This window comes from Saccoglossus kowalevskii, chromosome 8 (genome assembly GCF_978046115.1).
Source record: "Saccoglossus kowalevskii chromosome 8, keSacKowa6.1, whole genome shotgun sequence".
In the NCBI taxonomy this organism is placed as follows: Eukaryota; Metazoa; Hemichordata; class Enteropneusta; family Harrimaniidae; genus Saccoglossus; species Saccoglossus kowalevskii.
The window spans coordinates 26779808-26794007 of record NC_140648.1 but is presented as its reverse complement, the minus strand read 5'-3'; the positions used below and the strand labels follow the sequence as shown (position 1 = coordinate 26794007).

The window sequence follows — 14200 nt, the reverse complement described above, 5'->3', positions numbered from 1 at the left end:
GCTATTCTACTTCTGAAAACTCAGTTTGAGTGCCGGCATGTGTATTTATAATAGTGATGTGAATTCAATAACATATTACAAATATGTGAAATAATGTTTTGATGAGAATCAATACACATCAAAAATATGACTTGCCTTCCTCCATGTTTAGATTCATAAGTTTCACATCAACTGGCATGTGTTTCATCTCACTTTCCATTATATCATTTGATTCCTCAGGTATCTGATTCCCAGAATCACTGGGAGACATCTTATTCAGTTTTTGCCTTTTTGGAATGTCACTTTCAAAGACAGCACTCATTGATTGGTTCTGCAGAGCAGTAATTTCTGGATGGCTTGACAGCGGTGGTCTCAAATCATCTATATGTGCAGCTAGCCATTTACCACCTGAATGAGAATTGTATTGATTTAATTAGATTCAGAATTTACATTGTACTCATTGTAGACAACAGACAATGGTCAACTTGGTCCAATCTAAATCTTTTCTAAACATAACACTCCAGTAGCAGGTTAACAAAGGCAAATATTATACATCTAACACAGTGACCACATGTCTTCTGTACCATATTAGGGCAAATGAAACAAGTCATTGAAAATGACACAGTCCCCGATAAATGTTTGAAAGTTCTCTTTGTACTCGTCATATTAAAGCAGAGGGGTTGTAGCAAGTGTGTTGTTGAAACTTGAGTTCCAAGTGGCGTATACAACAGATTGTTTATTTGCATCAAAACTTGTGTTCTGTGTAGTAGTAATATGGCCAAAAATTAAAACAGCTGTTATTCGGCCATCTTTGATCTGATTATGAAACACACGTATATGTATGATGTATATATGTGCCAAATACGAATAAAAATGGTACATGTACATAAATTGTGGAAATATAGTAGTAAGGCCAAAAAGTCAGATGGCTGTCAATCGACCAGCTTTGACAAGATTTTGAAATAAATTGTCATGGACATGTATCCTAACATGTATAATTTATGTACCAAGGTTGAATGACAACTGACAAAGGATGTCCAAAATACAACATTTTCAAAAAACAAGATGGCTGCCAGCCGGCCATTTTGAATCAAATCGCTAAACCACTGCATGTGCATATGTCCCTCATAAGGTGCTAGACACATGCAAAGAATGAAGGGAATCGGTCAACAGGATTCTGAAATATGACTCTGGACAGACTAACGCATGGACGGACGGACACATGGACGGACTGACAGACAGACTCAGGAACTCGCGGTCGGTCAGGACATGTATCCTAACATGTATGATCTATGTACTAAATTTGAATGAAAACTGACAAAGCATGTCCAAAATACAACATTTTCGAAAAGTAAGATGGCTGCCAGTTGGCCATTTTGAATCGAATCGCTAAACCACTGCATGTGCATATGTCCCACATAAAGTACTAGGCACATGCAAAGAATGAACGGGATCGGTCCAAGGGATTTTGAGATACGACTCCGGACGGACGCACGGAGACCGAATTATTTTCGGACTTCGTCTGAACGGGGACTAAAAAACAAACTGTAAAGCTCACACACCTTGCAGTCCGTCAAAACATCCACCAGCAACTCTCGGTAGTTGAATAATAAAAACGACATGAGCAAGTTGCCAGTTATCATTGTCTTTCATTGCTTGTGCTCTTTCATCTTGTACTATGTTTCGTGAGCAAGCTATCAGGTTGGTATTTTCATCACCAGCATCACACTGAACAAGAAGAAATCTTTCCATCTTTGAAGTGACAGTGTCAGTGAAGAATGCCCTGAAGGAAAGAAACCACACAAATGTATATTTCAAGGATAATGGTAAAATTATTACAAGTGGATGTACAAGTACATCACTCTGGGCTTGTGAGTTCAAAGCATATGACTGACGATTAGCAAGGAAAGGAGCAGCATACAGGACTAGCAGTTTTTATTGTACTATTTATGCTACATGATCTGCTCAGAGTGTACATTACAACCTGGGTACTTGCTATACTTGGCTGAGTTTATCAAACTTTATTATGCAAGGTACACACTAAAGATAACAGATAAAAGGACCTTATTTTTTAAAAAGAGTGATCACTTTCCCAATCCATATCATTTTTAAGAGAATTTAGTAGCATATTTCCCCTAATCACTTTGGTTATCTTGTTCAGGAGAACCATTTTAAGCTCCCAGGCCATTTTCAGGTAACTGAATGCAAGAAATCTTACCTAATATGTTTAGTGAATTGCTGCTCAGTGTGCAATGCTTGTAAGAAGACACTGTGTTGAAGTAACAGCTTTGGATGAAGACCAATGTTTCTAGCTAGCTCCTGTATATCATATCGAGATAATAATCTGGAATGGGTGGTTACCTAGCAACATAGAAAAATAAAAATATATATTGTGAAAAAAATAGACAATACATGTATTTAACAGTTAGAAATAACCAATATGCATTTCAAAGTCATACACATTGCAAAGGGTTAAAGTATATTTGTATCAAGGTTACATTTGGCTACATTTCTTTCACAGCAAGATCACAAGTTATGCCTGAATTTAAAAGAAAAATCAGGACAAACAAAGGTCATAGTGGTGTCCGAACATCGCATGGCGTTCATCAAACACAAGTATTTCCATGCTTAATAATGTTATATACACATTTAATGATGATCAATTTTGACAAAGTAAGGGTACCTCAACTCAAGATTTGCATTTTGACATTAAGCTATAAATTAAATTTGAATTCAAAATCAAATCGTTCAATTTTTGTGGCAGACATTCGGTCTGTGTACACTACGCGAGAACGCTAAGTGAACACAAAATCACATATTTAAAGGTAAGACCCAGAAGACCTGATATTCTTATGTAGCACCATACTCTATATAAAATAATCACAACAATGAGCTTCATCTACAAGACACAAGACATGTTTTTACCTGTGCAAGTATTCCAACCATATTTCCACTTCTTTTAGCCATACTGACTTGGTATTCTAAATACTCAGCTACTGAATTGTGTTTCTGTTCTTTGAAGTACTTCTGCCACAGTCTCTCTGATGAACTGCACAGTCCTGATTTGGTTAACCGTGCTACAGAATCTGGAGTTGCGCAGTACAGCAGCAGTTCCTGGGATTGCTCATACACCTACAGAAAACAGCAAACCCTTATTGCGTTCTTCTACTTTTGCATGGTAGAAAACTGAGATAATATTTATTTATTAATAACAAAAGTGGTTTAAGCTAGTCATATGAGGGTACTATACTATCATATAGGGGTACTGCTGCCCTGTCATAAAATTATTGCCATGTCACATATATATATATATTACAAGTAACCTGTAGAATGCTGTGTGGGTAATATTTTTATATTGATTTTTGCTGCATTTGCAGCAAATAGTTACCAAACAATGAGAAATCTATTGGATTGAATATACCTCTCAGGTGGCTTCACATGCATAGTTCAAGCCTGCCTAACCGGTGCTTATACCAGGATTTAGTTACAGCTTCATGTTCCCAGTAATCGCAAGAAATTGACATGACAATAGAAATTCATGAAAGACTGGCACTCCCATGCAATTAACAGCGAGTTAAATTCTTGGGATTGAACATATATTTTGAAGTCACTGATGTAGGCAATGAATAACTTAAAGTTGACATAAAGACGAGGTAGTTTATGATTTAATCAGTGCTCAACTAGAGGCTGAAATTATAATTAATTTGTTTATTTCAATTTCTCCTGAAGTCAAATAGAATACACTGGTGAAACACGATAGTACCCATGGGCGAAAGGATGTTTTGGGGTGTAGTTTACATTGTGTATGGAGTGGTAGGGTCGGGTGTAATTTGTTCATTTCCAACTCTTATGAAGTCACGTAGAATTTCACTTAATTTATTTTTGCTGACATGTTTTCAAGCATTACATGTGAATCCAATTTTCACTGTGCTGTGTCTCAATAGAGTGTGAGGGAAATGGCATTTTCACTGGAATTTATTTCAGGGGGAAAATGTTTTCAGTGATAATGAAGTATTATGACAGAACCCCATACCCTCCCCGTGGCTTTCATTGCGTATGGAAGTTATTTTCACGAGTGGTGCGGTGTATCCTGCTGCCGTACTTTCACGAGCGAAGCCACTGGGAGGGTATGGGGTTCTGTTATTATTACATATGTCCCATATTTGATTATTTCATATTAAAAAAAGAATGTGCAACAAATCGGGGAACCCAATTGCCCATTAATATGCTCCAAGACAGTGCTGCGACCTAGCAACGTGTGTCAGTGTAGAACGCGTGTCACTGTACGTGTGAAAATAAAATAATCAGACGTCTAAACTTGAGTCATTGTCCGAATAAATACTGCTCAAATTGACTAAGTGTTCAAAACGTCATAAAAAAGACGCCGCCGATGATGCGCGTCGCACAATCTTTTTGCTAGCTGTCAAACAACTTGTCAAGTCAAAACATCTACGCGTCAAAGTGAAAAGGCTGATTTTACTGCGGGTCCAGGCTGCAGGTGGATGTTCAGAGAGCCCTTCAAGATTGATAAAACTCAGTTTCCAGGTGGTCAACATACATTAAGTTCTCCCAATCTAACATGCCAAAAATGAGCGATTGGTGAATGAATTGAACCTGACAAAAATAGCAGACGGAAATGTGTTTACAAAATAAAAATAGTGATTACTTGATTTAGATACCAGGAAGGGGAGGGGGTAAAAGAAAAGTTATATAACATTTTATTATTCAATAATTTATTAAAATACACAAGTTTGTCCAATTCCCTGTGATACAACACCTCAGACATAGCTCATTGTACTCGGTTTGAGTGTGGGTACAAAGTTACTATTTGAATTTTTTATATCTTTTTTCATTAATGAGAAATTTGACCCCAAAGTTAGAGTAACTGTTCACCAGGGATGGCTTTTTAACTCTTCTGTGATTTTTTTTGGCTTGGCTGATTTTGTTCATACTTGATAGGCAGATCGTACCATCACTAATTGGAAAAACAATCCTGACCCACCGCTACCATGGCAACAGCCAAAATCTGTTTTTTGAATACTTTCGCCCCAAATTTATTACCTCCTACCAGTCTTGTAATAGCAGTGGCCAAATGATCATGTCTTTTATTCTGGCTATGTTGCGCACTGGTAAGAGATCACTGGCGCCGACATTGTTACACTGTCAACGTAATCCCAATTGAACTTTGAATAAAATCTAAATGCTGCCTCCAATCTAGAAAATACAATCGCAAAACGGTTGGAAATAATACATTTAACGGCTGAATACGTCCTAGCAATAAAATAAAGTGACTTCTAAAGACTGAATGTTATTTTGCGAACCTCGTATAAGGTGCCTGGTTTTAGTTATAAACCGACGTTAGCTTCACGTTCATGTCCTAACATGGTAACAGCCGAAAACATATTGCTTGTTTTTTACCGGCTTGTTTTCATTGGCAACCCAAGTATTTTTATTTTGTAAATAAATGTTCGTCTGCTATTTTTATCCAGTTTAGCAGCATTTTTTGCATATTAGGTGTACATCACATGGAATACTACGATTGACAGAACTTGGTGTATGTTGACTGAGTTTTATCATAGTACGAAGTACCAGGAGGTTTCTGCTGGCGACGTTGCGGCGTTACCCAGTTCCAAATAAAGATTACCAACGCCAAATGAGCAACATTTTAACCGGTAATCAAGATTCATTCAATCCACGGCTAGCAAGCAACATCAGAAGCGAAGTTGTAGCATGCAGTACTAGGCATGCTTGCCTTCAGCATTGTATTCAAATGAATCACGTGGTGTGTCGTTCTCGTTCAAACCCGGAATTCGATCAATAGGGGAGTTTCAGTAAAAAAAACACATTGCAAATCATGCAAGTTCAACATTTTCAAACCAATATACTAAAACAGGAATGCTCAGAGTGCAAAAGTATGATAGTTATTACTTTCCAGTATACACATCTCTGTTAATACTATCCCTCACATATTCTACTCCCAATTACTCCTGCGTAAAATGGACTAGCCTCTTTTCTTGTTGACATTCAGAGTAAAATCATGTGACAGGCTGTTAAAATTGGCTGTTGCATACTCTTTCGCCGGTCTGGAAAATGTGTTTAATTAGCTCTCATTCAAGCAACAATGCAGATTTCCCAGTGGGAGCGAAACTATTCGACTCTGCCATTAAAAAATAGGGGTGTTTTCAGCAAAAACGAATAACCCTGGAATGCACACAAAATACTGAATTTCGGAACAAATCGTGCATTACTTACAGCAGCAGAATACCACAGAAATATCAGACGAAACATGAAAACACTATATATTGTATTTCGGCCTGAACCCTCTATATTGCAATTCAAGGAATTAACCCCTTATGTGCATCCATTTCCCACCTTGGTATCACCCACCCCTGAAAACAAACTCTTAATACCACGCTGAAGCGTTTGGTAATCAATGACAGTAAACTGGCATTACAGAAGACAATGTTATGAAGACTTACATGATCCAGCCACTCATGATCCCCTTCATGTTGATTCATATCCGTGGTAACTTGAAATACAATTGATGCAATAGTGTCATTATTGAATCCAATGAACGCATCATGAATTTTGAATCGACCTTTGGACCTGAAAAAAATTAATACACTTCATATCCAAATATACTATAAGTTAACTATTGAATAACAAGTCATTGTCAATGACACGTCCCCGTTCCGTTCATATTTGAGTGACATATACATTCAAAGCAGATCATGACCGAAATGCACCTGTATATGTACAACACATTGTACTAAATCTGAACAAAATCCATCCATGCATGACTGAGATCCGGTTCCGGAATTGTGAAAATACGTGATTTTGATGCATTTTCGGCCTTAAAATGGCCATCATTCAGCTATCGTTAATGAGATCATGAAACAAATGCACATATCTATTTGTGACATGATGTACCATGTGTGTGTGAAGTTTGAACTTGATCAATCCAGACATGTCTCGGATACAGATCCAGAACTGAATTCTTCAAAACAAAATGGCCGCCAGTCGGCCATTGCGAACTTGATCCGGTAAAAAAAATGACGTGCATCAAGGTCCTATTATGTTTAATGTATTTACCAAATTTGAACGAAATCCGTCCATGCATAACTGAGATCCGGGTCCGGAATGGTGAAAATGTGTGATTTTGATGCATTTTCGGCCTTAAAATGGCCGCTATTCGGCTATCGTTAATCGGATCATGAAAAAAATGCATGTGCATATGTCCCATATAATGTGTGATGTATGAGTGAAGTTTGAACTTAATCAGTCCATGCATAACTGAGATCCGGGTCCGGAATGGTGAAAATGTGCGATTTCAACGCATTTTCGGCCTTAAAGCGGCCACCATTTGGCTATCGTTAATGAGATCATGAAACAAATGCACATACATATTTGTGACATGATGTACCTTGTGTGTGTGAAGTCTGAACTCGATCAATCCAAGCATGTCTCAGAACTGAATTCTTTAAAACAAAATGGCCGCCAGTCGGCCATTTCAAACCCGATCAAAAAAAAAAATGACATGCATCAAGGTCCTATTATGTTTAATGTATGTACCAAATTTGAACAAAATCTGTCCATGCATAACTGAGATCCGGGTCTGTAATGGTGAAAATGTGTGATTTTGATGCATTTTCGGACTTAAAATGGCCATTATTCGGCTATCGTTAATCGGATCATGAAAAGAATGCATGTGCATATGTCCCATATAATGTGTGATGTATGAGTGAAGTTTGAACTTAATCGGTCCATGCATGTTCGAGATACAGGTGATCACAGACGCACTCACGCACAGACACACACAGGGCAAAACACAAGTCCCCGTTTTCGGACTACGTCCGAACGGAGACTAAAAAGTAATTTTGATACTTTGGTTAATTGACTTTTTAAAATTAAAATTTGGGCAAAAAGTTTTTCTTGGATTCAGCAAAGCTAAGAGCAACACAAACAGGACAGGAGCTTTATATCCTCTCCCACTGGATACCATTCTCCCACCCAACCAGTAATGTCTTACAAGTGGGCAAATGTATTCATTTCCCATTGCAAAGTGGCTACCCAATCATGGACTCAAATTCATATTACCCTGAATGTCATAGATTAGAAAACAAACCTGTCTCTCTGGTATGAGATCTGGGTAATGGTAGCAAAACTCTTGACCCATTTCTCCAGTCTATCTACCACTTCAAGCTCTTCAGTTGTGAGCATTGTTGCCATTGCCAAGAAATGTTTCTCAAGACGATTGATGAGTGGAATTGGAAACCTTTGATAAACAACATCTTTATCCGCAACAACTATCAATCTAGAAATCAGAACAAAAGAAAATAATCATATGGTAATGATTGACACTTGAAAAGTTCATGATAAATAATTGAACCCAAATTACACACAGAAAAATGAAACAACATGAACCAATCAAAGTTAAACTGTAAATAGCTCCCGAGCAGAGCATGTATTATAAAGGTATAGGCTTTGCCTAATAAGTGAATGTAATTGCATGCAAGTCAATCCATCAATAAAATTGATCAAGATGTCTGAGAATCTATAACATACTGTATATGGAAACAGATGATTTTGATATGGGCATTTTGAAAAAAACATGCAAGGACACTTACTTGTAAACATTATTTATTATGGTTTTTTTCCTAATGTGACTTAATTTCACTTGTTTTTTTTTAATTCTTCGTAATTAGTGTCATTAGCGATGGAGTAGTAAAAACCGCAATTAACCTCAGTGCAGCAAATAGGGATAGATCTTCCTGACACAATGGGCAAATTTAGCTATTTTCCCTGACAAGTAAAATCTACTAAATTAAACCTACGTGAACATGTAAAGTAACAACAGATTGTTTCCTTGACAGATTCTTGAAATTAAATCATCAAAATAGTACAACTAAAAAGTCAGTACAACATACCGAGAACAGATAAATAAAAACATCGTAGTTTAATGTTCGTCCGGACTTTGAGCCCTTGAAATTAAGTGATCCAGCCCTTACATACGCCAACGATTGAAATTTGCTTAATTGCTATTAAATTATCGCTCGAAAAAAACAAATATTTCATTTGTTGGACGTGCTTTTGATACAAACCGAAGATCGCGATCGACCCTACACAAAACTACCGCCATTTTGTCTTCCCTGTCCTCGTTCGGCAAAAACAAAAAACTCGCATATTTACTATTTGTTTAATGAGTGCATTTTTGTTTAAAAATATCAAACAAGAATAAACACAATGTAAAATAGGAATCAACTGCTTCATTTTATTTGAGTAAGATCCAGATTATAAGTTAGGATCGATCAGTTCACATGAATTGTTCTGATTCATCATTGCAAAACAATGGCCTGGAAACGGCCCAGCTTGAGGGAAACAGTATCGTGTAACAAAACAACAGTATCAAACCCGATACCCTTAAAAGATCTGATGAGAACACTGCAGAATCGCGGGCGAAACAAAAGTTATGCGGCTATTGTCTAAGCGATGCAGGCCCGAGGAGAACACTGTACATGTAACCAGCACATTCATGAATCAAGATTGGCAGAAAGTTGTTCGGCATCTGTCTGCAATTTTGTCTATTGATGAATTGAACTTGCGTTCAAGAAATCGGAAAGGGTACTGCTTTTTCGTCAAACTGAAAAAAATGGACGTGACACTCTTGTAACTGCACATGTGTACTCCCCATACTCGCATACATTTGATGTTTTTAGTCGCTGTATCTGCTCAAATAACATCCATCATGATAGAATAAATCATTATATACAAAAATTCGCAAATTTGCAGACCTTCCAATGAAATACATGTATTACCAGGTTTTTTTTGCGACAGAATACGTTAGACTACTAGAATTAGACTACTCACCCTAGTCAAATATTTAAGAAACTTTAAAGACTCTAAGTTATAAATTAATTAATGCAATAATTGACTAATTAATATGCATAGAATTGCACCAAAATCTAATCAGCACATCTACACATCATATATTACCTGTGTGCCAAATTTCATTTGAATTGAAATTGTAGATCTTGAGTTATCAGTGGAACAAATTTTAGTAACAGAGTCACAGACACCGGTACCACATAAGCTCCGTTTCACAGGAGCTGAAAATCATACTAGAAACTCACACTACATTACCTGAACTCACTATGTACCCTGCATTTCACTCTGTGAGTTCCAAGACCTAAATCTACATATCTCTGTCCACCAAAATACACATAGTACTGGTTCAAGGCATCATATAAACTCTCATATAAACTTTCTAAGTTTAATAATACAACAGTATGACCAGTTTCCATACAGACTTTGATTCGGTTGATGTTACGGCAAACCTAGAGAAATGAGAAATGGATTGTTAATGTACGAGTGCAAATGAGTCATGGATAGAGCATACAATTTAATGAACCATGCTGGCATCAACATTGATGATCAAACACAAGCAGAGCTCAACAGAGGATTCTGAAAGTCACATTTGGTGCTCAGACCCAGCCAGTGGTTTTGACCTCATCAATCAAGTCTGGCACACTCACTCAGGTAAGGCTCAATCTTACTATACTCTTGAAACTCAACTGGAGAAAAACAAGTACCTGTGTATATTCTTGATCTTTGGGAAAGCTACTACCGAAAATGATGACGGTGTCTTCCATGCTGAGTAACTGCTGTTGTAGAATACCAAGGGCTGCAAAATTCTCTGTTAATACCAACAGATAACGACTCTCACTGAAAGAAAAAATGAGAAACCTCGTAACTTTTGTCATCACTCATTAATTTATACATACATGTATATTACATTCTGATTTGAGAATTTGTTCTTTTTGCACAAAAGCAAATACGTGTAGTAGCATTCATATAAGCTTCACTAGTCTGGTTGTTCACATTCTGAACTATGAACATTTGGATTAAAAAGCTCAATATGAAATGTAGCATTAGTCCAAATATAAATAATAAGAGAAAATTGTCTACCAATGGTTTGACAAGGTACATCAGAGTTTACTGCTGTGAAAAAATATAAAAAGATTATTTATATTAGTTATGCATTGATAATTAGAATGTATGTTCATTCCCACCTTTCCATGTTCAATATGCCCCTGTCTAAACCAACCAAACTGGCACGGATAAGCCCAGCTGGATCACAATCAGGATCATTTGGTCCCTGCAATGAAAATACATCAATGTTATTTGTTACAAATGTATTCAATGAATTGTTAGCTTTAATGGTGAAATGTTAACTGAATAACCTGTATAAAACACTCCCAAAACCAACACAAGATATACAAGAGATGCATTGTAAAATTATAAGAACTTTGCACCATTCCCAATTATTGACCTAATAATTCAAGAACATAATGTACAGTGTGTATCTTTACATATATGTAACACAACCCCCAGAGAGTAATTTGTGCTGTCTAAAGGGAAACCTGTCTAAACCAAATTCTTTGTAAACTAAAAACATGGTCAGTGCGTACATCAGTCCAAAATGGAGTACTGTTGCTCATAGTATTTTGTTATGGTTTCTGCCTAAATATTGCAGAATGAAAGATGAACATTCATCTCTGGACAAACCAAACTAAACACGTATAATTTCCTATTCCCCTACCCTTACCCTTACCAATAGATCGGCTTATAACAAATTGAGTTAAACAGTCATGGCGGGAAATCAGTTAGCTAAACGCTGTTTTATGTATGCATTTTGATTGCATTCTGTCTTGCAGGTCCACCCCATTTTGCTAAAGCAGTATCAATGGCAGTGTTTGAGTTGGCAGTTGACGAGTGAATGTAAATAACACCAACACTAAGAACACCATGGATATAGGGATAGGGATTGGTACAAACATGTTTCACTGTATATGACAACCATACCCTTTCTTGTCTCTTATCAACATTGTGTAGGTGTTCATTAAACACTTCAACAGGATTTATATCATCCAGACCACCAAAGTTACGTCGTATAGCATGGACCAGTTGTCGCCAGGTTGGTGGATCACCAGATGCTTTAGAAAATCCGTACACCATTTTGACAAGACTGGAGACCAGATAAAAATAATGACAGTTACTACAGCAGTTCTACCGCCACAATTTAGTACACATACTTATAATTAATCAATTTATTAAATATCAGTTGACAGGAGCTGAGAGAGCAAACAAACAACGAATATAATCAGTGAACCAATCATACAACACAAAACATATATCAAGTTTGTCAGAGGCTCTTTCTCCAAGTCTTGCAGATAGGTGAAATTACCTGTAAAAGTCTCGTAAACCAAAGAATTCTTTATTCTGCACCTTGTACAGTTTCAAATATCCTTTTGCCAAAGCAGGAATCATCGGTTGGATACGAGACAGCACAATTTCATCTGTTGAACATATACCTCTGTTCCAAGACAAGAAAACAACACACGATAAATAAAAGATATATTTTATCATTTCACCAACTAGGAGTTTCCATAGTCATATGAAATTGCCATTATCATTTACATAAATGCCAACTTCTGGCAATATATGCCACAAATTTTATCATATTTGAATATAATTACTTTGTGAAACAGTGAATAATGAAATCTTACACAGCACTGTCCTTTAGTTCATCTTCATCGGGTACTCCCCTTGATACCAGTATCCCACGGTTCATCTTAGCAGGATCCAACGCCCAGTTTGAAATGCCAATAAATGCAACTTTCTTGTGAGGTGGTGGATTATCTTCATCATCACACCCATATTCCAACAATGGATGCAACGTCTGAAGCAATGAATGCAATACATTCTCATTATTCCACTCCAATGAAATCACCATCAATTTCTAAACATATCATTGTCAACAATTTTCACATTGCATTACATTATTGCTATACATTATCAGACAACAGATTATTTTCAATGCCAGTCATAACTCTGAATTTGGTAACCACAGATTATGCAAACTTTCTGATGTTGTGAGAGAAGTGACGTATAATACTATAATTTCAAAAATGAATTACTGTCACAATAAAGCATGGCAATTTAAAAAATTATTATTTATTTAAGGATTAAACCATGACGGTACTCAGGTATACCACAATATGTAATTTTACAAATCACAACATATCGGTATATGGACAAGCCACAGATGAATGCATATAAATGTATGGAGTAAATTCATAATGGTTTATTGCTATGTTATAATACCAATTTTAAAGCACCAAAAACCATGTTCATATGTGACACATCATCTGAAACATTCAACTTGCAACCATGGTTAAATAAAATGGGCCCTGGAGCTAGCATACTGCAATAATAGAACTATATGAAATAATAAGCATACCTTGAGGGGCATCTTTGGTGAATCTTCAGCCAAACCTACTTCATCTAATACAACTACTGAGACAAACCGATTCAGATCTTTACCTTCTTGGAAACGACTACACTGTCTGAACGTACCCACAATGCCCTCTGGTGTAGACAATGGACTGCACTGATAGGATGACATATGAACCTAAAAACAAGATATATATGGATATTACTGGTAAGCATGGCAACGAAATGTTTGTCATATTCCATAAATATGAAGACTTTTTTTGAAATTTCAATATTGAAATGAAATTGCGAAAAGAACTACAAGAAGTGTTAATTGTTTAAAAATTGTAATTTTATTTTTTAAATATAAATAATGTATGTAAATACTATGGGCCGATGGCCTTCTATTAAAAATAAAGAATATATATATATTTGTGCATTTGGGAAAAAAAAAAGTTAAGATACATATGAATTGAATAGTTTATTAAGATTTATTTCAGAGGAAAAAAAAGCACAGTTCCCATTGTGTACTCAATGTTAAAAACTGTGTGTAATGTATAATACAACACTAGAGTGAATTGTATCACTCAGTAATTTTCACTAAAATCTCTGAAAACTGTACTTTAGGATAATTGAACAGTGTAACAAGATTACCCCTACATGTGCAACATATATAAATTTGATTGCTCAGGATTAAAGTTGAGTTTGTGCTGTTTTCACTGGTGTTTCCGACAGCAGGTCTTATACAGAACCCATAGAAATACATGGTACATTGGTGCACATTTTAAGCAACATCAAACACTGATGTAGCTCTGCCCCCAAGAATAGGCCATCTGAAGTGGACTTTACGAACAGAAGTGATGTGCATCAACTACACATAAAGGTTAATCTTTCTACCAAGTTTAGGTAAACCAGCCAACAAATGCCAAAGATCTGGTTTCAAATATGC

At 36.4% G+C, this 14200-nt stretch overlaps 1 protein-coding gene across 1 annotated transcript; it reads right to left on the bottom strand.

The window, feature by feature from the left end:
* Positions 1–118: 118 nt before the first annotated feature.
* On the bottom strand, positions 119–13444 carry LOC146739491 (E3 ubiquitin-protein ligase rnf213-alpha-like). Its single transcript, XM_085502818.1, has 13 exons — positions 13280–13444; positions 12546–12718; positions 12224–12352; positions 11842–12004; positions 11049–11134; positions 10569–10701; positions 10120–10313; positions 8105–8293; positions 6459–6585; positions 2905–3111; positions 2198–2340; positions 1542–1762; positions 119–387 (listed from the first exon to the last, which is right to left on the bottom strand). The coding sequence occupies exons 1-13, from the start codon at positions 13442–13444 to the stop codon at positions 119–121; spliced, it is 2199 nt and encodes a 732-aa protein (XP_085358944.1).
* Positions 13445–14200: the final 756 nt, after the last annotated feature.